At 48.3% G+C, this 26,538-nt stretch overlaps 1 protein-coding gene across 3 annotated transcripts in view; it reads left to right on the plus strand.

The window, feature by feature from the left end:
- The window catches only part of gcgra (glucagon receptor a), a 45,567-nt gene extending 22,501 nt beyond the window's left edge, over window positions 1-23,066 (plus strand). Inside the window, exons 1-14 of one of the 3 annotated variants that reach the window (XM_066704160.1) lie at window positions 5,743-5,805; window positions 11,194-11,331; window positions 12,211-12,310; window positions 12,985-13,092; window positions 13,765-13,859; window positions 14,174-14,277; window positions 15,107-15,266; window positions 15,596-15,761; window positions 16,173-16,233; window positions 17,054-17,123; window positions 17,945-18,033; window positions 18,187-18,325; window positions 18,568-18,609; window positions 18,826-23,066. In XM_066704160.1, coding sequence (XP_066560257.1) covers window positions 11,278-11,331; window positions 12,211-12,310; window positions 12,985-13,092; window positions 13,765-13,859; window positions 14,174-14,277; window positions 15,107-15,266; window positions 15,596-15,761; window positions 16,173-16,233; window positions 17,054-17,123; window positions 17,945-18,033; window positions 18,187-18,325; window positions 18,568-18,609; window positions 18,826-19,167 — 1,530 coding nt within the window. In that variant the 5' untranslated portion in view covers window positions 5,743-5,805; window positions 11,194-11,277 and the 3' untranslated portion in view covers window positions 19,168-23,066. Of the gene's footprint in view, window positions 1-5,742; window positions 5,806-11,193; window positions 11,332-12,210; window positions 12,311-12,984; window positions 13,093-13,764; window positions 13,860-14,173; window positions 14,278-15,106; window positions 15,267-15,595; window positions 15,762-16,172; window positions 16,234-17,053; window positions 17,124-17,944; window positions 18,034-18,186; window positions 18,326-18,567; window positions 18,610-18,825 lie in introns of those variants that run through there. The other 2 variants (XM_066704162.1, XM_066704161.1) reach the window with 2 other exon arrangements.
- Window positions 23,067-26,538: the final 3,472 nt, after the last annotated feature.

A 26,538-nucleotide genomic window follows, 5' to 3' on the forward strand; every position in this document is an offset into this window, starting at 1 on the left:
TTAAGGAGGAAGTTGTTTGGAGAAGAAAGAAAACCTTGGGAAGCCACACCCGGGACCGGAGAACCACAGCCCTGTGTGTATGTGTGTGTGGGCTGTGAGGGCCCGGCCCCCCGGTACCGCCTCTGGGTCACACGGCAGAGGTTTTAATTCAAGCCTTTGATTGTGAGCCAATATCACAGAGTAATTACTTCACATTAAGACCTCCCCTAATTAGGAAACCCAGTAGCTGCTTTTTCAGCACTGCAGAAGTGAAATACGAGCCCTTTTAGACACCCGTGTTCACTCCTGCTCCCCCAACCCCCCGCTCAGAGCTGTGTGTGTGTGTGTGTGTGTGTGTGTGTGTGCGCTTGGTTGTTGTGTTTTGTATTGCCTGACACAAGTCCATCACAAATCTTATGAGCATTTCCTGCAGTGTGTGAGTGTCATGGTAGAACAACTGCCTTCACAGCTGGGACAGACCCAGCCCAGTCCAGCCACTGTACAGCACAGCACAGCCCAACCATGGTACAACACAGTACAGCACAGCACACTACAGCACAGCCCAGCCACGGCACAGCACAGCACAGCACAGCACAGCACAGCACAGCACAGCCACACACACAGAAAAGTACAGCACAGCACAGCAAAGCCACAGCACAGGAAAGCAGTGCAGTAAATCTGCACAGTAATCTGGCAAACTTTCAGAAGGGAAATCTGAGTATAGCAGCTGCAAGGCAGAGCACAGTCTGGGGTGCTAGGGTTGTCAGTGGTGCTGTTTGTGTAGTTGTTAGTGGTGGTGTTTGAGTAGTTTAGTAGTTGTCTGTGGTGGTGGTGTTTGTGTAGTTGTCTGTGGTGGTGGTGTTTGAGTAACTGTAAGTGTTATTGCTGTAGTCAGTGGTAGTGTTTGAGTAGCTGAGTAGTTGTCAGTGGTGGTGTTTGAGTAATTGTAAGTGTTGTAGCTGTAGTGTTTGTGTAGTCATCGCTCTTTCGTGTCGCTGAGCTCGCTCTCGGCCATCGCCACTCTCTATGAGGTGACAATTAGCGTCCCTCAGAAGAGCCGCAATATTGTACAATTACCACACATTTGTGCATTAAAGTTCATTATCGCCAGTGTCATCCACCCAACTGACCTTTAAATCCCTGGCTGATGCGGCCCTCTCAGGCACCTCGGGGCGCAGAGGTGTGTTTCTGCTCCGGAACAGCGTCACCGCGGCTATTTCTGGATACCTAATGAGCATAGTTGTGATGGTGTGTATGTGTGTGTGTGTGTGTGCGTGTGTGTGTGTGTGTGTGTGTGTGCTTGTGTGTTTGACAGGAGATCACCCAGTGTAATTGATGTCAAATGGAGGTAGAAATGAATAAATGTCAGGGATGGTGCAGGCTGGCCTTTCTCACAGGCCTGTGTGTGTATTGTATCATCCGGCTGGTTCTGTAGCTCAGGTAATTAGTGAAACAAGGCTTTAGTCGTGACACTGCTGATTACACACAGGTGTTAACTCTGTGGTGGCGGTCGGGGGGGTGCTGTAGCCTTCCTGTAATTCACAACTCACTGTCCATAGAAACACAGAAAGCTCAATGACGGTTAATACAGAAACACACATTCCTGGACCGCTCTGGTCTGTGTGAACTCCTGTGTGGGTTCCTTTTTCTAATTTTTTTGGCCTTTCTCCCTGAATGTGGAGGCACAGGGGCAGGCAGGCCAGCATGCCAAGATGCTCTCTACTTCTCCAGCTTCAGCGAAACCCCGGAGCATAGCCAGCGTGTAAATCACTCAGAGCGGGTCGCTTGGCTCCGCGCGGTGTGTTTAGGTTTTGTTGGTTTTTGCAGAAACGTGTTTTAGACATAGCTGGGTATTCAATCACGAGGTCACGTTGACCGGCGAGCGATTCGGGTCTCATTTGAGGTTACATGTGTGGTTACACACCGGTGGCCATGTTGTCTATCTCGTGGGCTCCCTGGTCTGATGCCCGCTGCTTGCCCTGCACAGGGCCTCTGTTATCAGCTGCTGTGCATGAAGACAAACCTAGAGCCTGTTTCTGCCGGCACTCGTTGCACTGTCGGGCTGCGGTTCACTGGGAGGAGCTCAGCACCGCTCTGGCCTCCGGCAGACTCCTAATGTTAGCGCTATAAAGCTCTGATTGTGTGGAAGCCAGGAATGTTTCTATCTATATATTAATTTATAATTAGCTGTCATTGGAAGTAAACACTGCCTCTCTGTCCCATCATTATTATTTTTTATTTTATGTATGTTGTCTTAGTAATTGTAGTGGAGGGCAGGAGAGAGAGAGAGAGAGAGAGAGAGAAACTGCACGGAGGAAAGAGACAGAGAGAGTGTGACAGATTGGGGGAGAAGAGAGAGAGACAGAAAGGGTGAGTTTATGACAGGTGGCGAGAGAGAAAGGGGTGGGGGGGGGCTGCAGTAATCACGTACACATCCTTGATGTCAAGGGCCGTGGAGAACAGAATCTCTGGCTCAGCGTGGTGGTGGAATACGGTCCTGTGTGTGAGACCCTGGGACTTGGGACTCGACACCACTCCCACTCATGTGCTCAGGCTGAGGACGGTTGTGAGGGACAGGGAGGCTGGAGTGTTTCTCATGCTGGCAGCAGCTCGACGCAGGCCTGCGCTTTTGCTCAAACCACACGGCTGTGCAGCTGGGCTTGTGGTGTCGTGCGCTGACTGTACCGTGTGAATCATCCAGCCTCCATGTGAACGGCATGTAAGTGCCTCTGTCAGCCAAGCCGAGTCTCTCTACCCCACTCACTGCTCTGTTCAGTTCTCACCTCCTCAGAATAATTTGATTTGACTTTGGACTGATGTGTTTTTAAATAAATATTTGGTTGGGAAGCAAAGAAAGACTTCTTCTATGAAATCTCTGTAAAAATAAAGAACTGAAGAAATAACAGAAACAGATGCTGTAGGTGAGAAGTCAAACAATTCAATTGAAATAAACACACAATTCGTGTGAAGGTTCTCAGCAGTTCAATCGCATTGAGCGTGACTCAGAATAATGATTACAACTCAAAAGACAGCACTGTGAATGACTCTGTGAAAATGTCTGAATAGGGGCGTGGCGGGGGCTGTCTCCTTATTATCGGTGTCTCTGGCTCTGCTCTCTCTCCCCACCTCGGTCTCCTGCTCAGCCCGGGGATTCGGCACAACTGTGACCGGTGGTTTATTCACAGAACCGCTTCACTGGAGGGAGGTGAGGAGGGTGATGCGACAGGACAAGAAGAGAAGGGCTCTGGTGCTGCCGTTCAACAGAGGCTCTGACGCCCCCCCCATCTCCGTGGCTCAGGCCCAGGCCTCTCCACAGGAAGTCACCCTGCTGAACCACAGCGCGGCTACAGGCTTGGGTCCACCCTCAGCAGCAAGGCTTCTGGGATACGGCCTCTCTCTGCTTACGAACACGGCGGCGGCCACAAACACTTCCAAAACCTGCTCTGCTCTGCAGATCTCACAGCCACAGTGCCTGCCTGGGGGATTCGGCATCTGAGAAGAGCTGATCTAAGCTTCTTCAGACCCAGTTGTGTAGGAGATTTCCTCCCGTTCTAGAGATAACGTCTAGAGTGTGCAGGGGTTGTTATCACTGTCCGCAAAAAGAATGAACGTGTGTGTGAGAGAGAACTGAACTGCTGTAGCTCGGTCGGGGTGTTAATCAAGATGAGAGATGCAGAGATTGTTGTCCCAGCACTGCTGGTCGTCTGTGTTGTGTGCGTGGGCGCCGCTGTGGGTTCGAGGCACCAGCTTGCATAGACATGTCTTTTGGGAAACAGCCGCTTGTGGTCAGATCACATCTGAGATCAGGAGGGCTGCTGTATCCCCGGCGCAGCCAGGGACGCTCTCTGCCCCGCCGCTGTGTCAGGACGCCGATCAGCTGCTCATTTCCACAGGTCCCATGGAGCTTGGGGCCCGTTTGTGCAACACGGACAAAGCTGGGTCAGCAGAGTGGATGGCCACCATCGCTCCCACACACATACACAAATACATAACCCACCCCTACAGCAGATTCCTAATCTTTTTGGGGAGTCTCAGCCCTGAGATACCCAGCCGGGATGACCCTGGCCCTGGGGTGACAGAATCCAAACAGGCTTTCACTACAGGAGGTCCAGGGGGTCAAAGCTATAGTGGGCTTCGAGTCAGAGCTGGGGGGCCAGGCTGTGACATGTGGCCCTGGTGTATCTGAGCGGAGGGCCAGGCTGTGAGCAAGTTATGAACGTACAATGACAGAGACACAGCAAGAGAGCGGTTTAAAATACAGCATTTGGTCCACTTGAACAATGAGCAAGTTGAGCCGTTATTGACACTTTGCTGTGGAGTGGAGAGACGCCAGTGCCACCTACTTTCCGTCCGTCTCTCATCCTGTCCATCGGTTTGTCTTGTGCGCATGTCCCATGCAATGCCTATTAGTGCATTTGAATATTATCAGCTGTAATTATCATGCTTGTTGATGTAGCCCAGCTCCTCCGGTCAATGCGCTCATTATTCTCACTGATAAGCGCAGCTCTGCTGGGATATGGAAAACCAGATATGGACATTATTTTTATATGTGTTTTCTGGGTCTTTATATGAGCTGCACACACACACCAACACACGCACACAGACTCATACACACTGGGGCACAGATACCTACAAAATACACTCTGGACCCAGGCACAAATGGACACACACACACACTCACTCACTCCTCACAGAGCTGCCTGTCTGTCCCTCAGAACCCTGTTGCCACTAAAAGGTTTCTATGGTAAATTAGCTCTGCCATTATTAATGGACGCTGCCTCGTCCCGGTGCTCGGATGTGCGCTGTGCTCTGCTGCCAGAAAACCACAGGAGGCGGGGGGTGAAAGGTGGTCTTCATGGCCATGTTGTTGCTGCTGTTTCACTCCTGTGTGATTTACATTGAGATTAACAAACATACCCGGTGCTTTGAGTCCTTACTCCAGAATTTCCTTATTTAAATGTTTGGTTCATGGTTATAGATTAATAGGAGAATGGCAAATGAAGGTATTTGCATGGTTTTATAAGTGTGTGTGCTGTTGCAAATCAGCCCCGCGTTGGCGTGGCATTCGTCGTGGTCAGTGCTCGAGGGCTGCTGTCCGGCTGGTCAGGTGCACCTTGCAGCCCCTCAGCTGAAGTGTGGTGTTCTCGGGGGGGAGAGGAGCCGCTCCTGGTTCGGGCAGGACGGTTTCCACCGACACGTGCTGTTGGGCGCCGATCCCGAGCCGCTGGGCTGTGGTTGGAGGACTGCGATCTGTATCTGGAGGTCTGTAAAACAGAGATTATTACATCCTGTGTTCATTAATGACTGAGCCGGTCTTTTTCCTGAAGCTGTTTTCTCTGTGATATTATCTTCCCCCGCGATACAGACCGCGGGCCAAGTGTCATAAATCCCGGGAACTGGAGCGGCTGCCGCAGAGAATCGCTCTTTCTCCTGTCAGGAGTAGCTCACTTTGTCTGGCCACCGAGGGGCCATTTCACAGAACATAAAAATTAAGTGTGTTTCGGATTTATTTAATTCTCTCCAGTTTCGCCGCACAAAAGCCAAGAGGCCGCGCAAATGTGTTCCACGTGCTCGCCCGCGAAAAGCCCCGGATCTTGGTTTTTGTTTTGTTGTGTTTTTTCTTCTTGTTTTCTCTCTTTTCTCCAACTTAACTTGGAACGCCGGCAGTACTCCATGCCAAGAGACTGGAACAGAATGGAATTTGAAACGTTTTCGCCAAAAATGTTTCCATGGTAAAGGTGTTTTTTGCAGAAACGTTTCAGATTTCGTTTCGTTCTCCGACTTCAGCTGAAACGCACCTGGACCTGGGCCGGACTGCCGCTGCAGGTACGTGAGAGGCGCCGCACCAAGCGACACACCTGGGGGCTCAGCTCAGGCGTCCTTGTCTTCACAGCAGGACAGGGCACTGACCGGGGCTGCCCACTCCCAGGCTGGGCACCTCCCATTGAGGCCTTTCGGGACAGCTGTGCCAGGCTCTCTGTGCGGACCAGCTGTAAATCAGCGCGGTATCTGAACGCCAGTACTCAGGTCGGTTTGTGGGAAACCGCCGGGTCTCAGAGGAGACGCTCTTGTTTCCAGATAAACACGGGCTTCTTTTCCAGTGTCTCTGTAGACAGTTCTTGGCCTCTGGATTGTTTTTCCATGCGATTACCCAGTCATATGGAAAATCCTTCTGCTTTCTTGTAAACTGAGCTGGGGGAAGCCTCTGAACACAAGCCTGAGCACAAGCAGCAGGGTCACCACTGTAACACACAATGCTTCCCAATGTGGCCAACAGGACACCGCTCACAACAAGAGCAGGATCAGTGTGTCCTTGCTCCTAAATTATGACCCAACAAAACGCAACAATATTGTTGAAACAGCCTTGATAGAGTCTGTGGATACAACGTGATCTGTACGTCTGTGTCGTGGTCAGCGTCTGGGGATCAGTAGAGAGCCGGCAGAGTCTCGGGCCTGGCTGTCATGGCGTGAATACTGTAATGGCGTTCCTACGAATTAAGGGCGAGACACGGCTCTGCTCGCAGGGAGTGCAGGGTCTGGAGTGTCCTTTGTTTCCAGAGTGAAAGTGCTTGTGATGGAGTGATACAGGGCGGAGGGGTGGGGGGAAGGGGACGCAGTTTTAAATAAACAAGCTGTGCCTCCAGATATCTATTAATACTCCAGGCGCTCGATTTCGGACGCGCATTTCCTTGGGAAAGCTGTTTACCATTCAGGCATGTTTATAGCTAAACAATCGGTGTCCACGGACAGGCCCCACAGACCAGCACCCCCACCCCCTCATCCCACATCTCTGTCTCTCTCTCTCTCTCTCTGTTTCTTTCTCCCCTCTCTCCTTCTGTTTCTCAGTTTTCAATGCAAGCTTTAATTGCATGACATTTGTATACAAGTATTGCCACAGCATGTGATACAATTGATACACAAAAACAAGAAAATATATTATAGAAAAAAAGTAAAAATAAAAATAAAATACATAGATTAAACATTAAATGAATTAATAATAAAAAGAAAATCATTGATAATAGTATGATTATGTACATTTCAATGCATAAAACTAATTTATATCATAGTAAATAGTACTAATAATATTTATTAATAATATAATACACTGTCCACCCACTGTCCACCCACTGTCCCTCTGGCTGTGGCAGGCAGACAAATGTTTGGCTGCTATACTAGCAGTGTTCTCTTTCTCTCCCAGAAGGATGGGATTTTCTGGAAAGAGTGTGGATTATCTGATATGGTTCAGAAATTATTTTCTTCTGTGTCGCACCTTTTCAATCATCAGGCTGTGGTCACTTAGTCTGTACCTTGTCAATGTTTGTCTTTCTGTTGGGTTTTTGATTTTTAGGTATTCTGCAAATGTAATATTCCTATTTAGTTTATCTATTAATTTTATTTAGTTTTGTGGAGCTCTGGCCCTGGGGCTCTCCCATGTCCGTGCAGCTCAGGGTCGTGAGCCTCAGAGCCAGCTTGCCCAGAGGGTCCTGCTCCGGGGAGAGCTGGTTGCTCAGTAGTGCTTTGTGGTGGTAGGAGGGGGGGAACTTCACTGCCCTCTTCTGGATGGGGATCAGCAGGGGAAACAGACCCAGCTCTGCTGTGCTCTGTGTTGGGGGCATTCCCGTGGACCTGCAGGATGTGCTTGCAGAACTCAAGAACTGTATTGTATAGGTGGGGTTTGTGAGGGAGCCTATACCTCACTCCTGTAAAGGAGGAGTGACTGGATAATTTATTGGAAAATGTTCATCCAGATTTGTATGTATGGGTATTTTTGTTTGGGCTAATTGTTTTTATGGCGTAGAAAGACAGACATGCTTTTTCTGTTAGTGTGTTGGTGTCCTGTTTGAAACTCCCTGAGGCACTGGGGGTCAGGCCCAGGAGCTGTAGCTGGTCCTGTGCTCCAGCACTGTGCTGCCCAGCATGAGGCAGTACCTGTGTCCCTGGGATCTGGCTTTTTTTTCTAGAAAACCATAACTCTGGTCTTTTCCAGATTGACTGTCAGGGCCCAGGTCTGACACTGTTCTGTGAGCAACAGCAGCACCAGGTAATTTGCGTAGAGCAGGAACTTGATCTCTTTATCGTGGAGAGTGAGGCCAGGAGCTGCAGACCGCTCCAACACTTTGGCCAACTCATTGATGTAGATGTTGTGTTGGGCTCAGACTGCAGCCCTGCCTCACCCCGCGCCCCTGTGTGAAGAACTCTGTTCTTGAGTTGCCAATTTTTACTACGCATTTGTTCTCAGAATACGTTGATTTAATGATGTCATAAACTTTACCCCCTACGCCACTCTGTAGAAGTTTATAAAATAATCCTTTGTGCCAGATTGAATCAAATCAAAGTCAATAAAGCAAGCAAATATTTTACCTCTTATTTTTTTGTGGACGTGTTTGTCTAAGAGGGTGTGTAGGGTGTAAGTATGATTGAGCGTGTGGTGTTTTGGGAGGAAGCCAATCTGACTCTTACTCAAGACACTGTGCTCAGTAAGGAAGGCCGGTATCCGGGTGTTGATGATACTGCAGAACACCTTCCCCAGGTTGCTGCTCACACAGATGCCCCGGTAGTTGTTGGGGTCCAATTTGTCTCCACTCTTATGAATCGCGGCGATCGGTCCTTGACTCCAGATCTCAGAGAAACACCCAACCCTCAGCACCAGGTTAAAGAGTTTGAGCAGCGCCCCCTGCAGCTCAGGGCTGCTGTGCTTCAGCATCTCATGGCTGATGCAGTCGGGTCACTGGCTTTCTGGGGCTTCTGTTTGCGGATCTGCTTGATCAGCTCCTGCCAGGTAATTGGGGCATCCCTTTCCGGGAGACTCTAAAAAAACTCAAAAAATGAAAAACATTTGGCAATCCAAAACATCACAATTTGGAATAACAACTTTGAAAATGTATACCATCCAGTTGATGAAACACTGAATAATTAAAAATGATCAAAACCCACTGGATGCCCCAATTACGAATGTTGAGCTTAGTTCTTTTGGCTTATATGAAAATATAATGTATTTTTTTAACTGCCAGGTGTATTCCCATTTTATTACTCTCATATTCTGTGTAATGAAAATAGTTTAGCATGTCTTCAGTTTCTGGGCCGCTCACCTGTTTCTTGAATTCCTCTGTGCTACCCTCTGTCCACATGTATGAGTTTTTGAGTTTTTGAGTTAATTCGTTTGTTGGAGGTTGTGGTTGTTGTTTGTGTGTCAATCGTTTTAAGTGTAGGACTATTTGATTGTGGTCAGAAAGGGGCGTTTGTTGCTTGACTTCTCTCTCTGTCTCTAGGTTTCACTGCTCATTCATTAATTCCAGTTTTATTTTGTATTTGTTCTCTTTGTTTAAACGATACCTCTTGACATTTCATGTATGTTGCGGATTTGGCCTGCAGTCAAAAGCCGAGTTCAAGTAAAACAAAATAAAAAACAAACCAACGTGTTCAGGAAGCCAAGGCAAGGCGAACAGTCTTGAGCTGGGATTGGAGAGCAGATGCGGAATGAGACTCTGACGGGACCGGGGAGGGCGGCCCAGAGATAGGGAGCGATCCCGGGGGGGGTGGGGTGGGCAACTGCCACCCAGCTTTCAGACACCCTCCCAGGAATGTGTGGAGCTCCTGGGTCTTCTCGAACGGAGAAGGGAGTGATGACAGCTCTGTCAGAGAGAGAGAGAGGGAGCGAGAGAGACAGAGTGGGAGGGAGAGAGGGAGAGAGGCAGTCTGTACTTTCACCCATGAAAACCAATACACTGTAAATATACTACAGTAAGGCATCCAGACAATATAGTAAATGCACTCATTAGTTTTTGTCCATTGCAGATTTTAATACTGTAGAACATAATACTGATATTGTTCTTTAAGTAGTGAAAAAAACACCTTAGAAACTGACCTATTACTATTACTGCTTTTTTGTTTGTAGTTTATATATTAAAACTGCAGTAAAAATGTACATTAAAAAAGGAACAGAAAACGGTTGTGAATGCAAAAGGAGCTCCACTAAAATGCATTTTAAAGTGGCTCTATCCTTGACACTGTGGGATGTCTGTGATTTATGACTCTGCTGTTACTGATAACCAGGAGGGCACGATGTAGGTTGGTCCTCAATTATTATTATTATTATTTATTTCTTGGCAGACGCCCCTATCCAGGGCGACTTACAAAACATGATAGCAATACAAAGTGCCAAAAAACAGTACAGTTTACAAATTCCAATTTACACAAGTGTATAGGAAATATACAGTAAACAAGACAAGTCCTACATCCTAGATAGTAAAAGCTAGTAAGTGAGGCATCGTTAAGTGCTAAAGGAAAACAGGCAAAGGGGAAATCAAAATAAACAATATGAGTACTAGTAATGCATGTAATACGTTGAATCAGTGCAATTTTACTATGGGCTGTTCGCATCACTCACTCTGCTGTTTCACCGCCATGCGCCCCAAGCACACCCTGCCCAGATTGGCGTCTGTAATAACTGGCTTTGTATACCCCTGATCTGTGTACAGGCAGCCGTCCTCCACCACCAATGCCCTCCCCACGGCCATTACCACTGTCTCCATGTCTGTTAGCCTTTTCCCCTGCTGGGCATCACAGCTCCGACAGGGAGCAGCTGGGGTCAGACCTGCGAGGGTCTCCTGTGAGGCCGCTGGCTGATTGCCGTGTGTATGTGTGTGTCTGTGTCTGTGTGTTGTTATCAGCTGATCTGGGAGACCTTGTCTGATCTTGTCGGATCTTCTCTAATCATTTTAAACAAGAAGAGTCTGTGTCGGCAGTCCAGCCCGACCCGTGTGTTCAGCGCAGGGCACAGATCTGTCACCGTGGCTATGAAATCGTGCAGAGCGTGCAGCAGTAGAGTTGTCTGTGTTTCTGAGCGGGGTGTGCAGTAATGTTGTGTTGTAGAACCAGGTTTGCATTGTTTGTTGTGCAGATTGGACAGTTATTCTATATTGTGTCTTGTGTTTGTTGTGCAGGGTGTGCCAAGCGGACAGGGATGTTGTTGTGTGGTTTTGTGTGTTGCCTGGGGTGTGCAGTGTGATATTATGTGTGGCTCGGGGTGTGCAGTGTGATATTGTGCAGGGTGTGCCTGCGTGTTGCTGTGCCGACTGTGCCGTGTGTCTCTGTTGCTGTACCAGGTGTGCAGTGACGCTGTGCTCTGTCTTTGTTGCTGTGTCAGGTGTCCCTGTCCACTCTGTTGCCCTGCTGACTGTGCCGTGACTGTGCTCCGTCTCTGTTGCCGTGCAGGGTTTGCTGTGAGCCCCAGTGACGCCCCCCTATGAGGTGACCCCCCCACCCCACACCCAGCATCGTTGGCAGCAGGACTAAGGGATGTCACAGCTCTTCCTCCTCCTAACTCTGCTTTTACTCCAGATCAACACCCAGGTGAGTGGCACCCTGCGGCCGTCGCCCTCTCTCTATCTTCTCCTCATTACTTCCACCCTTTTTTCCTCCTCCTGGGTTCCTGTTTTTATTTCACCATTGCGTCCACATGCAGATATCCGTCCTCTATGCAGCCAGACGACAGCAGTGGTGTCGGATGTGTCTCAGTCGGTCTGCACAGTTATAATCACGGCAGAATATTCATTTTCTTTTCTTCTTTTTTGCTGTTATCTCATGAAATGATTTTCTCTACATCTTTGCTGAAGATCAAGGTGTGAATTTAGCTGCATAAAGTGTCACACTTTCCTCACAGAGTTCATACTGACTGCGCAGGATGCGGCCATGCATCTAAGCCCCCCCCCACCACCATTGATTTCTACTGTCCACTTAACATAGCAGCCTTTAAGAGCCACTTCCTATATGAAGAGATTCATCGGATTGATCCCCTGTGTGTTGTGCCGGCGGTGGGAGGTCTGGACACTCAGAGCTGCCATATTATAATGAGTGAATACCAGCAGCTCAGCACAGAGGCGGCTGTTTATACCACAGCAGATCCCAAGATGTTTAGTAGAGGGTGCTGATTCTATTCTGATTCTATAAAGCTATGTGTGGCAGCTCCCTCTGGCCCCGGGCTGTGTCTGTATGTCAGACTACACCCGCACCGGTCTTGGCATTAGGAGGTAGTTTGTGGTTCCCTTGTCATGATGCTTGTTGATGCACAGAGGTGTCCAACCCCAGACTGCATCTGGACTGTGCGGCTGGCAAGGTCCCTCCCAAGCTACGGCGTACGATGCTGGCCACTCGGTCCAGATACGGCAGGGAGGGTCTGCCCTGGCGCCGCTTTCCCAGAGTCATGTGACGCAGGGGGCTGGTTCTCTTCAGCAGGTCCTGTCAGCTCAAATTCTGAGGAACTTGATTGACGGCTGGGAAAGCTACAAGGAAGAGTGCCACCACAACAACACCATCGAGCCTCCCGCGACTGGTGAGACCACCCCCCCACCCTCCTCTTCATTCCTTTCCTGTCTCTCCTCTCCCCTCCATCTCACTTTAATGTCAGACAGAAGACCCCTCTTCTCCCCACGGGCTCAGCCCCACCTCGCCACCGGCACTCCCCTACCCACAGGGACATAGCAGTGCTGATAGCAATAGTGGCACTGCGGCACTGACCTTTAGCGTTCACACTCAGCCACGGCACGGCACTGCGCCGATCTGAGTGTGAGCAAGAACATAGCTGCAGAGAATGCCATCTCATTGGCAGTGTGTTATTAATAGTCCCTCTCTAGCTCTCTCTCCCTCTGTCTTTACTGACAGCGGAGGTGTGCTGGCTGTCAGTCCCCCCCCCAATTCGGCTCCGTAGCTTTGATCACCGTGCCGACAGCAGTGAGCAGGAGGTCTCCCTCCTCTGAGATGTCATTTTACCGATGACTTCAGCGCATCTGCACACACTGTAGTATAGACACCCAGCGAGCATCATGGGTAGAATGGCCTCCCCTTGTTTGCAAACTCCCTGATAATCTCATGCTCCTATTAGATGCTGAACTGACTCTGCTCCCTCCCACTGGCCTGTCTCCTCGTCTCCTTTGCTCACTCATCGTCCTCTTGGTCTTTTTTCTTCTTTCACTTTTTAACTTTCTGTCCTCTCCTCCACCTACGCAGGTCTAGTGTGTAATCGTACCTTGGACCGGTTCGCCTGCTGGCCAGATGGGCAGCCCAACACCGTGGTGAACGTGTCCTGCCCCTGGTATCTGCCATGGCACTCACAAGGTAACACACAGAGCCCTGGCACCACAGCCATTCCGGGGCTTCCCAAAACCCCCTCCCTGGCCAGCCTCTTCAGTAGGGCATGATCTGAGTCCTAAACAGGGCTACTGTTCTCTAGCAGGGCTCAGAGTGTGTGAGCTCATTTAGTTGACGTCATCCCTCTGAATTTCAAACCAAGAAGACTCCCCACCCCCGGTCCTTCTTTGGGGTAGTGCAGTGTAGTTTAGTGGCTTGTGGGGCTCCTGCTTCAGTGACACGTGCTGTGTGGCTCGCCTTCAGAGCCAGGAGTTTGGAGCGGATGTTGCAGAGCGTCTCAGACATCCTGCCACAGCGCGAGCAGCAGGACGAAGATGTGAAGAATGCAAAGAATGTCTGAGGAGATTTAGAAGAACCTTTTAAGAGTCAGGATGATATCAATAAATCACCCGGTGATGCGCTGGGCTGAGGAGACACAGCAGAGGAGGGACAGGAGAGGAGAGGAAGCCATTCCAAGGACAGGGGGATCAGGGGAGTGTGTGTGAGGCAGGGGGTTGGTGTGTTTGTCTGAATAGTTTGTTTGTTTGTTTGAACTCAAAGCAGCTGACAGCCAGGAAACAGTTACGATCTCTCTGTCCTTCTCTCTCCCTTTCGTGCTATTTGTGTGTGTGAGCTAACCGGTGTGTCTGTGTGTTTCAGTCAAGCATGGCCATGTGTTCCGGGAGTGTGGAGCGGACGGCCAATGGCTGCCCTCGAAGAACATGAGCGAGTGCACCCAGGGCGAGTACGACGAGGTGAGGCTGGGCATGGCAAACTGTGGGATTGGTGGGGGAAGCTGTAGACAGTCTGAACATGAAACTTGTCCTCTTGGCCAGTTAGTAGAGGGTAAAGGTGTTTAGTACAGGTTTGTGTGTGTGTGTGTGGGCAGATGTTCCTCAATTTTATTGTACGAGGTGTGTGGGTGAAGCATTTGTTAAATTAAAGAGAGAAACAGACATTGGTGGTGGGGCTGGGGGCTGGCCCTGTCCTCCCCCAGTCAGCGATGGAAGGATTGTGATAGAGGGATGATTGTGATGGAGGGATTGTGCTTCTCTCTGTCACCCCACAGATGTATGGGAAGATTCTGAACGGCTTCCGAGTGATGTACACGGTGGGCTACTCTCTGTCCCTGGCCGCTCTGGTGTTGGCTCTGGGCATCCTGTTGGCGTTCAGGTGAGGAACAGAGACACTGAGAGAGAAAGAAGGAGAGAGTGTCTGTGTGTGAGAGTGTGTGTGTGACAGAGATGGAATATAATTTTCTTTTTATTCATTCCATGAACACAAACAGAAAATGTAAATTATACATAAATTATATCCAAAGGGAACTGTAAAGTGAGCACACAGTAACCCAAACACCCCTGTTGACTTCCAGCAAAACACGGAATACAAACAAACAAAAAGTAAATAAATTAATATTTAGCATAATAAAATCTGCATTAAAATCCTCGCCAGTGGGCAGCATGTGATCAGATGTTGACACAGTTTGGTGCCAGAGATCGTCTCTCAGAGGTAAACTAAACATCACGCCATGGACAGAGTTGGCAAGAGTGTGTCTGCTCATTGGCTGCTCTTGGCTCTGTTCCTCTTCTGTTCCATCCTCTTTAGTTCTGTTGGGGTTCCACTGGAGTTCCATTGTTGTTCCATTGGTGTTCCGTTAAAGTTCCACTGGAGTTCCATTGTAGTTCCGTTGGAGATCCATTGGGGTTCCATTGCAATTCCATTGGAGTTCCACTGTTCCGTTGAAGTTCCTTTGGAGTTCCATTGGGGTTCTGTTGGAGTTCCGTTAGTGCTCCATTGGGGAGTCAATGGAGTTCCATTGTGACTCCATTGTGGCTCTGTTGTGGCTCCATTGGGGTTCCGTTGGTGTTCCATTGGTGTTCCGTTAAAGTTCCACTGGAGTTCCATTGGGGCTCCGTTGGAGTTCTTTTGGAGTTCCACTGGGGTCCCACTGTGCTTGTTCATCGGACCCCAGTGTCAGCACTGTATGTGTCCTCCCCCACAGGAAGCTGCACTGCATGAGGAACTACATCCACATCAACCTGTTTGCCTCCTTCATCCTGCGCGCGCTGTCCATACTGGTGAAGGATGAGCTGCTGTACATGCCCCCCATGAACATCAGTCAGCACGAGGATGAGCTGGAGGTCTGGATCAACAACAGCAAGGTGCGCCACCCTGCCCCACCACCAGGGGCAGCACACTCAGTCAAAACAGGGTAATGCCGACTCCTGCAGACACTAATGCAGCACAGTAACAGAGCTGCAAGTTTCTGCTGTTAGCATCATAATCAATTTCGTAGTTTTTAAACTCTACACAGTTAAGGGGAACAGTGAACACTGCAGTAACGGATTTGCCAAATGACCATCTGTACTGTGCAGTCTTCATTTATCCAAGACTCCTCTCAGGGTTTCCAAGCACAGGGACACAACACCGACACTTAATTGATGACTGCGCCGGTCTTCAGGGCTGTGTGTGTGTTTTTGTGTGTTCTCAGACTCAGTCTCAGATGGGCTGCCGGACCGCCCTGGTGATGATGCAATACAGCATCGTGGCCAATTACAACTGGCTGCTGGTGGAGGGTATCTATCTTCACAACTTGCTGCTGGTCACCGTGTTCACTGAGAGGAACTACTTCAACATCTACCTGTGCATCGGCTGGGGTGAGCCACTCTCCCTCCTTCCTCTTTCTCCTCTGCCTCCCCCTGTTCTGTTTTTGTATTATTATTATTATTATTATTATTATTATTATTATTATTATTATTATTATTATTATTATTATTATTATTTGTATTATAATGTCTGTGCCATCGTTAGCATTATTACTGATGTACACCTATATTCCCCAATGTATGTGTCTCTCGATGTGGGAGCGGCAGTCACCAGATAAATCAATACTGAAGTGAATAGATTGGGCAGGACAGCTCCTGTCATCCGCGTCTCTCTGCGGGTTTAAAGGCTTCTCCCACTGCTGCCTGTCAGGAGTGCCGAGGGAAACCGTGCCTGGTGATAACTGCGGTTGTGGGGGGGTTCCCAGGCTGCTCTGTAGTGACTGTTTGCTCTGTGCTCCACAGTCGCCCCGCTGCTGTTCGTGGTGCCCTGGGTGACGCTGAGGTACCTGTATGACAACACAGAGTAAGTCCTCTCCCTCTCTACAACCTCACCCTGACCCAGCCCATACCCATCACCTCAACCCTAACCGCAGACCCGTCCCTGAGGCCCTAGAGACCATTGACGCGGGTTTGTAGGGACAGCAGTCACCTGAACCCGAGCTCCAGGCTCTCAGTCAGAGCAGGTGGGAGCAGGTAGTTCCTGGTTGGTCCTGTTCCTGCCCGGTGCCAGAGCCGCTCTGAGCCCTGCATGACCCACAGGCCACTCCAGTGCTTTTCTCAGGCAGCAGACCCTGTGCCACTCATATGACAGGCCATTCATAACTGTCAGGAAACTGGGGCAGGCCTATCTGGGCCCGTCTGCATAGCATCAGCACTGCTGTGAAGGGAGCCGGGGGTAAAGGCAGGCGAACGCACTGCGCACAATCCCCACATTGTCTGCTCTTGCTGGTGCTTTTGTGCTGGATGTTTTCACACAACAGTCACAGTGTTCTGCAATTCAGAGAAATGGACCACAGGACGCCTCCCAGAGAGAGCAGGAGAGCTGTCTGTCAGACTGTCAGTCTGTCAGTCATTCAGTCATTCAGTCAGTCTGTCTGTTGCCTCAGTGGCAGTGCTGGAGGTGTGTTGTTATCCTGTTGCTCTAGGGACCCACATAAATAATAAAACAACAAAGAAAACATTGCCCTACATTCAGAGCAACTGACCCTCATGTTTATATAAATTAAAGCAGTGTCCACACACACAACATCCCCTTCAAACCTGGCGTTGGGTTCGTTCCTGGACTGGAGTGATGTGGCGACTGATTTCCAACTTGTGTTAAACCCTGCCCGTCTCTCTGCCAGGTGCTGGGAGCAGAACAACAACATCGGGATCTGGTGGGTCATCCGCTCCACCACTATGTTAGCCATCCTGGTGAGTTTCCTGACCTGGCCATGCCCTTGTCCTCTCGGTCACCTCCCCTCTCTCTACCTCTTTCCCTCCATCTCTCTCAGCTCACACTCTCTCGTTCTCTCCCTTTCCATGCATTGTCTCACTCGTCCTCTCCCCTGTCCCATTCTGTCTTCTTCTTACTGTCTCTCTCCTCTCTCTCTCTCTCTGTGTATCTGTGTCTCTGCCATCTTCTTTCTGTCCCTTTCTCTCTGTCTCTGTGCATGTGAGTAGGCAAGCATGTTCTTGTGCATGGCTGTGTGTGTGTGTTGCTCGCATGTGTGTGTGTTGCTCACGTGTGCGTGTGTGTTTGTGTGTGTGTTTCCCTTACCGCCGCGGTCCTTCCTGTGTGTGGGTTCCCCTCGCAGGGGCTGCCTCCCTGTTTCGCAGCCTTGTCTCGGGACATTCCTTTGTGCTGATGTCAGCTGTGTGTGTAGATGGGTGGACAGGGGCAGTCAGACACTGTCTCCAGTGCAGGTCTCTGCTACTGCCAGCTGCTTCGTTACATAATCAAACTCCATATCTATTAATCACACCATTAACAAGCTGGTTGCGCTTTAATCCTGCACTGGAGCGTTGCTGCTGGTCAGGCATCCATGAGGATTTACCCACGGCCAACAGCCAGCTTGCAAATGATGCTCTGGGAATCTGGAATGTTCCTCAGCGCTAAGTTCCAGAACGGCGTTGTCCAGCAGTCTGCAGTTAATGACCACATCTTCTGTGTGTGTGTCTCTCTCTCTCTCTCTCTCTCTCTCTCTCTCTCTCTCTCTCTCACTCTCTCTCTATCTCTCTCTCCGTTTGCCCAGATCAATTTCTTCATCTTCATCAGGATCATCCAGATCCTTGTGTCGAAGCTGCAATCGCATCAGATGAGATACACCGATTACAAGTTCAGGTGAGGGTGGGCTTGTGCACCGGGGTAACATGCGCTGTGCCGGGCTCTCTGTGGAATTGGTGCTGATCTGGAACCTTCCTGATGATCTTAAGACCCTCCTTCCTCTCGCCTTTCCCCTGCCCTCTCTCCACACCCCTCCTCCTCTCTCTGCAGGCTAGCTAAGTCCACTCTCACCCTGATCCCCCTGCTGGGGATGCACGAGGTGGTCTTCGCTTCGCTGACGGACGACTTCACCCAGGGCCCCATGCGCCTCGTCAAGCTCTTCTTTGACCTCTTCTTGAACTCCTTCCAGGTCAGCCAAGCTCTCCATATGACCCTTGACCCCCGACCTCCAACCCCCTGCCATACCTAGTATAGGATACAACAGCTCCTGGCATATGGAGCTTCCCAGGCTGACTTCTGGCCCCACCTTCTGTTGGGTTGTTTTACATAAAGACAGCGCTGTCCCCCATGCTGTCCCCCACGCTGTCTTCCACACTGTCCCCCACGCTGTCACTAGTGATGCTTACTGACTGTACCCCCGTCCCCCCACAGGGTCTGCTGGTAGCCATCCTGTACTGCTTTGTCAACGCAGAGGTGAGTTTCTTGCCTGTACCTCAGCACAGGGCCACCACACTGAAAGTTATGATGATGATTATTATTAATATAAATGTTCAATAAAAAAAATCAGTTTGTTCTTCTGTGTGTTTTGAGGTGCTATTGTGATTTTAATAAAGACATCACCTGTTCTTAATGTGTCCTCTCTCTGTCTGTCTCTTTGTCCGTCTCTGTGTGTCTCTCTCTCTGTCACAGGTACAGTCAGAGCTGCTGAAGAACTGGAAGCGCTGGAAGCTGGGGAAGGACATCGAGGAGGAGTACCGGCACACCTACAGCCAGACTCCGCATGGCAAGAACGGCAGCACCGCCAACTCTGCTGCAGACACAGCCGACTGCTCCGCCTCCGCTGCCATCACCGCCGGGGAGAAACACAAGCTGGTGAGCAGCTACCAGAACGGCACAGGCAAGACCAAGCACGTCCTGCAGCCCCCGGAGGCACCAGACAGGGGCACCAACTCGCTGGCGGAGGACATCAGGCTGGAGGACAAGGCGCGGTACTACGCGTTTCCACCAAAGACCTCCGAGAGCAACTTCTGACCGGGTTGGATGGCAGTTCAACCAATCGTGATACCTCGCTCTCGCCTCTCTCTCTGGCTGGCGCAGTGCAGTGTGGTGCAGTGCATGCTGGGGCCTGGCAGCAGTGAGTGGCGCTGTTCTGATTAGCTGAGGCAGAGGGGCGTGTCCCCAAACGCGCGTCCTCTGGGTCTCAGTGATTTTAGACCATTGCCACGGCGCCGGGGCGTGTTTACAACTCACAAGCCCCCTCTGTGGCCACCTGGAGGTGAAACACTGCCTGCTGCGTCTGCTTCACTGTGCGGAGCCCGCGAGGAGGCACTGACTGCACCGGCTTTACTTCCTTTCACTCTTATCTTTCCGTTTTTATTTCTTTAATGTAACAAGAAAAAAGTCAACAAAAACAAGAAAAGACTCACAGTAATGAGCTGCAAACTGCGGCAAAAACAAACCGACAAAAATAACTTGCTTCTAACATCAGTCATTGCAAAAATAGAGAACAGACAATGGAAAACATAGACACACACACACACTCACGCACACACACACACACAAACGAAACAGGGTCTTAGATGTTGTTGCCAATGCTTCTTTAGGTGTCAAAATGAACAGCAGACTGATCACTCCTTCAGTGCGAGTGTCCAGTTAACACACAGCCCCATGGGACCAGGACACACATTCCTGACTGTCTCCTGCCATTCAGAGTGATGTCTGCATAGTGTCGCCAGTGCCGAGTTGTCTGTCGCCATAGGATTAGAATCGTTTTGTTATTTTTATTTTTGTTTTTGTTTTTTGTGATTGTTGTTGGACTCAAACCCCGAAAGAAGGGTGTAAAGAACGAAAGAGCGAAAGCACAACAAGACTCCATCTTCAGACTCTGGGGGGGGTCCTCTTGTCCTAGGAGGAGTCGCCACAAACGAACAGCCGCTGTTGGGGTCCCAGCCGGGCCACACGCCGCCCCCCGTCTGTCTGCCTGCTGTGGGAGAGAAGCTGAGCACTCGCTCTCTTGCTCACAGACACACGCACAAGAACAATAATGGCTCGGTGGACTGCCGTGGAACTGGGGGGGGTGTCTGTGCTGATCACCTGATTAGGGTGGTGGTAGGTCCTGATTAAGTATCAAATTTCAATTCAAAACGTTTTATTTTTAAAAAGATTCTCGCAAAGAAAGTGTGTGAACCAAAGTGGGTTGATTGTATCTGTGATGTTCTGTTGCTGTTGCTGTTGCTGTTGCTGTTGGTTTTTGAAATGACGATTGATGTCATGTGCTTTTTTACGGGGAGCTGTCAGCCAGTGCCTTCATCACACGAAGGGAGATGGACGAGTGGACGCATGTGTATATATGTAAGGACAGGGCACTCATTTCTGAACATATATAAACATGTATACATACACATAGAGATATATATATATATTTACTGGAGATCTTGGATGCTAAATTAATGTAATTGTTTTATCAATTAGGCTTTTTTTTTATACAGCTGATAAATTAAATATACTGCTGACTCAGACCTGATGCTATCCAGGCACGACTCCCTTCGCTTGCTTCTCAGACATTGGCTGCATCTGTGGCTGTGAGTCCAATGATGCCTGCTGGACATCCGTCCTATGCTGACCAGTTTCATCTGACGTGGATAGATATATACACACATTTACAATATTGAAATCTGGTCATGTGACATGTGTGTAGGTACCTGATATTAATATCGCCAGACTGAATATCAGCAGATTGTTTTTCGTCGCTGTTGTGGCCATATTGCATGAGCAGCTGTTTGGAAAGCTAACTGATACTGAGTCAATTACCTTTGCCTCATTGTGCTCCCTGACACCCCCAGCTCTCTAACACAGGACCGCCACACAGTCACAGAGAGCCGGCTCTTTTACTCCATTTGATTTTATTCCATCTTATTTTACGAGCAGAATGGGATTTCTCAGAGCTGAGGCCTGGGGGGGCGTCACGGAGAGCTCTTTTTTTTCTTTTTTTTAACAAACAAAACCAGAGTCTATGAATTTGTGAGCCTTTTTGCACAATTTTAATTTATATATGGTAAATGTGTAAATAGATGTATATGCAGTATAATATAAACTATGTTTTGGGGGGTGTGTTGCCCTTGCGACGCGCGGGCCGACGCGCCTCTTCACACGGGGGTCTTGCCTTGCAGGTAAACTGCGGACTGTGGCTCTGATGCAGTGTCGGAGCAACAGGTAGCGTTTGCAGTGTCGAGTGGCTTCAGAAAACCCAGCCGCTCACCGGCCAGTCGGCACCGGCTCTGGTGCCTCACCGCAGCGTGGGGCCGCTCTGAGGAGGGACTCCATGCAGCCAAGGAACTCGGCACTGTCCCTGGGGGTATCTTCTGGGGTACTACAGGGCTCCAATGTGTATTTATATTGCATGTAGATGGATATTTGTGTTTGCTCTCTGAACGTCTCAAGAACGGTTGATAGCCTCTTCCATCGCTCCTGTCCAGCTCCTCTCAACTGAGCTCTCCATTACTTAATTGGATTCTTAATTGGATTCTTAATTGGCCACACAGTTATCACCACCCTTCAGCTGAAATGAGTCAGAAAAAGTTAACATGACTAGACAGTAAAGGACTGGTGAGGAGAATAATTTATGCAGCGCAGGTGTCACTGAGGCAGTTGACAGCTGGACTGGGAATCGAGCTGCGGTGGCGCAGGTGTCCTGGGCAGGACGCCCCAGTCCCTGTTTGTCCTCGGTGAGGAGAGAGTGCCCCGGGGGCCAGAGCAGCCTGGCAGCCATGCGTCAGTGTGGTCGGGGGTTTGGGAGTGCGGTTAGGAAGCCAGCTGTATCGTATGTATATGACATGAATACAGCAAGACCGATTATGAGATGATTATATTTTAGGTTCCTGTTGTGACCAGATGCATCAACAGCTGTTACAGAATTAACTGTTACAGAATAAATTACCTGAGCCTGTGATCCACCACCCCCCCCCCACCAGCTATCCAAAACAAGACAGCGATACAATGGTATTGCGGTGGCTGTAGGTGGAAGCTCCCAACTCGTCTCAGCCTGTGACAGCAGGGGTGGAGGGGCTACTGAGCTGAGTGGAAGCAGTCTCTCCCTTGAAATGCAGGAGGTAATAGAGGAGGAGCAGAGAGGGAGGACATAGTGATGTCAACATTGCAAAATTATGTTATCCAATTCATTTGGGCCGTTGTTTTTTCTTTCACTGAAGTAATCCAAACTGTCTCTGAATAGAACACCCTGAAACACGGGGCTCGGTCCACAAGCGTCTCTGTGACCCGGCATCCTGCGAGTCTCATGCTCAGCACCATTTAAAACTAGTAAATAAATCATAAACGCATGCATTATTCAAAATGATACATGACACCCCCCCACCCGCACCATCCGAAAGTGCCGCCGAACGTCGGTCTGTGTTTCTGAAGCCGCTTGACGTCCTAGAACCGACCCTGGCGCCGTTACAGCCCGTCTGAATGTATTCTGTGTAATTCTGATGAAGACTTTTAGTTTTCTTGTATTTTTCTGATGTGCCATTCTCTCTCTGATTGTGATTATTTTAGTTAAAATGTTTTATCATCATTAATATTGCTATTGATGTAATTCGTTTGTTTTGTCTGAAGAGCGAAGTTCAGCAACAAGGCCTTGTTCTCTCTCTCTCTCTCCCTTTCCCCCCCAGTCAGAGGGTGAGCAGGGGACTGCTGTAGAGCGGTGTCTGGGTAAATACTGAATTTCCTCTTCCTGTTTCCCTGGGGGGGACATGTAAAACGCTTCGTGTCTGTTATCATGATCACACATAGTGGGGGGATGGGGGGACAAACATATGGACAGCATCATTCCGCACTCTCTCATCAGGACCTCCTGTCTGTACAAACATGCGCTGTTTGTGTTCTGTTTGCAATGAAAGAAATTTAAATTAAAATTAAAGAAGTTTAAGAGACATCTACTGTTTTTATTCACCACAGCGTGAGCTCTGACATGAGAACTCATACAGAGTAGTGGGGAAAGAAGGAAAAGAAAGGATGAGAGCACCAAAAAGGGCTTCATTTTGAGCATCTCAAATAAAGATATTCATCAAACGCACTGGTGTCCCTGGAGATTAACCCTCACTGCATGTTGAGGAAAACAGGTTTATGTGTAAGCTGTATATATATGAACTCTTTATTAACGCCTCAACACATTTGAAAGCCAGCGTTCAGCCTCATTCTTTTCTGCTAATGAGCTGCATCATTAATTACTTCCCAGCGGTTTCTAATGACCCGCATCGCCAATCTGTCACTGCGATATCTGAACGGGCTCTTGGAAGGAGCAAGCCTGGCCTCTGGACACACAGCTATTGTCTCTGTATGAAACACTTCCATGGTGTGTAAGAGACTACAGCAGTGACACACATCCACACCCCAGCCAGAGTCCTGTGAGATGGGGCAGACAGAGGCAGGGTGCTGTGGCCCAGGGCAGCCCGGTGCAACGGTGTGTCAAATGAGCCGGTAGCACTGTTCACACAATGTGCCGAGTCAGCAGCTCTCTTCGATCTGTGGTCCCCAACCCTGGCCCTGGAGGAGCCCCTACCCTGCTGGGTTTTACTCCAACCGAGCTCCCAATTACTTAATCGAACTAATAATTTTCTAATTCAGAGCCTTTTAATGATTTTAATTTCCTGTGTTAATTATAGAATTGTATAAATAACTTATTAAAGAACCAACTTTTTATTTAAAAAATTACAAAGTCAAATCTAAGCAGATTCTAACAGTGAAATAGAAGACACGTTTGTTTCCCAGCGGGACTTTTCTTTTCATACTTTTGTGTGAAAGGTACTTTTCCGAAATCCTTAATCCTATGCTCCTTAATAACATATCAAACAATGATTAAATATGCGGTCACAGATGATGCATTTAATTAATAATAATTCATATTATTCATATTCAGTTTCCTTCCATTAAGTTTTCGAGGTCAATACACAGTTGCTGCTGGGAAATGAAGTTTGATCATATGAGTTTTTGATGTTAAAAATACACATGCTCAGCATTGCGTACGGAACCGGAAATGGGGCTGGGAACTTTTGTATGATAGGAAAGTATTCACAGCGCTTCACTTTTTCCACATTTTGTTATGTTACAGCCTTATTCCAAAATTGATTAAATTCATTATTTTCCTCAAAATTCTACAAACAATACCCCATAATGACAACGTGAAAGAAGTTTGTTTGAAATCTTTGCAAATTTATTAAAAATAAAAAACAAAGAAAGCACATGTACACAAGTATTCACAGCCTTTGCCATGACACTCAAAATTGAGCTCAGGTGCATCCTGTTTCCACTGATCATCCTTGAGATGTTTCTACAACTTGACTGGAGTCCACCTGTGGTAAATTCAGTTGATTGGACATGATTTGGAAAGGCACACACCTGTCTATATAAGGTCCCACAGTTAACAGTGCATGTCAGAGCACAAACCAAGCCATGAAGTCCAAGGAATTGTCTGTAGACCGCCGAGACAGGATTGTATCGAGGCACAGATCTGGGGGAAGGGTACAGAAAAACTTCTGCAGCATTGAAGGTCCCAATGAGCACAGTGGCCTCCATCATCCGTAAATGGAAGAAGTTTGGAACCACCAGGACTCTTCCTAGAGCTGACTGCCCAGCCTAACTGAGCGATCGGGAGACAAGGGCCTTAGTCAGGGAGGTGACCAAGAACCCGATGATCATTCTGACAGAGCTCCAGCGTGTCTCTGTGGAGAGAGGAGAACCTTCCAGAAGAACAAGCATCTCTGCAGCACTCCACCAATCAGGCCTGTATGGTAGAGTGGCCAGACGGAAGCCACTCCTCAGTAAAAGGCACATGACAGCCTGCCTGGAGTTTGCCAAAAGGCACCTGAGGTACTCTCAGACCATGAGAAACAAAATCCTGATGAAACGAAGATTTAACTCATGTCTGGACCTCCGACTGGGGCGAAGGTTCATCGTCCAACAGGACAACAACCCTAAGCACACAGCCAAGATAACAAACCAGTGGCTACAGGACAACTCTGTGAATGTCCTTGAGTGGCCCAGCCAGAGCCCAGACTTGAACCCAATTGAACATCTCCTGGAGAGATCTGAAAATGGCTGTGCACCGACGCTCCCCATCCAACCTGATGGAGCTTGAGAGGTCCTGCAAAGAAGAATGGGAGAAACTGCCCAAAAATAGGTGTGCCAAGCTTATAGCATCATACTCAAAAAGACTTGAGGCTGTAACTGGTGCCAAAGGTGCTTCAACAAAGTATTGAGCAAAGGCTGTGAATACGTATGTACATGTGCTTTTTTTTGTTTTTTATTTTTAATAAATGTGCAAAGATTTCAAACAAACTTCTTTCATGTTTTCATTATGGGGTATTGTTTGTAGAATTTTGAGGAAAATAATTAATTTAATCCATTCTGGAATAAGGCTGTAACTTAACAAAATGTGGAAAAAGTGAAGCGCTGTGAATACTTTCCGGATGCACTGTAAGATACAATAGTTCCCGCCCATACAAAACTTCCCATGATATGAATACACATTTATGTTAGGTTATTTATTTAAAGTTTTTTTTTTTTTTTTTTTATATATAATTTAAAATTAAAACTTATACGTGATGTGTATATGATGTGAACAATAGTGATATTTGTTGACATTTTGTCGATGCAAATATGAACGTACGCATACAATGTGACCTTTAATATTAATAAATTACAGAATCTACCTACACTTTCCAAATACCCGTCTGTAGCCATAATAATGAATTGTACATCTAAAAATAACGCACCCCACCCTGCCTGCCTTTTATTTAATAAAGTACAGCAATACATGCAATGACATCTTATTGTATGTAATACATGTAACTAATGGTGTGAATATATTTAATTAAAATTATCCAAATTATTTTCTCAATCTAAATGTATCACTATCGTTAATTTAATAGAATTTATAGAAATGTGGCCCAATGTAAAACAATCTTTAATCTGATGCTGTATTAGGCAACATAATCCTTGTTTTTTTTTTTTTTTTTAAAAGGGGAAAGGAAAGGGGGGTGGGAAGTTTTGTATGGCCGGGAACTATTGTATCCTACACCTGTAAGCGTCATTTTTTTTTCGAACACGGTTATGCCAAAACCATGCCCCGTTTCTGCCAGGCGCGTGTCCTAGCCTAATAGATCTACGTCATTGGTCAACAGCCTGAGAGCGCTGATTGGACAGACTCGGAGAGACTCAGCACACACTGACAGTACAGTAGTGATGGGCAGTTCGACTCTTTTTAATGACTCAATTCATTTGATTCAGTTCAGTTTGGTTAATCGATTCAATTAGTTCATTCCATTCACTGAGTCAATGACAGAAAAACAATCAATGCAGACCGAAACATGATTGTTAGATAGATTTATTTAAACTGGAAAGAAA

This window comes from Amia ocellicauda, chromosome 5 (assembly GCF_036373705.1).
Source record: "Amia ocellicauda isolate fAmiCal2 chromosome 5, fAmiCal2.hap1, whole genome shotgun sequence".
Classification (NCBI taxonomy): Eukaryota; Metazoa; Chordata; class Actinopteri; order Amiiformes; family Amiidae; genus Amia; species Amia ocellicauda.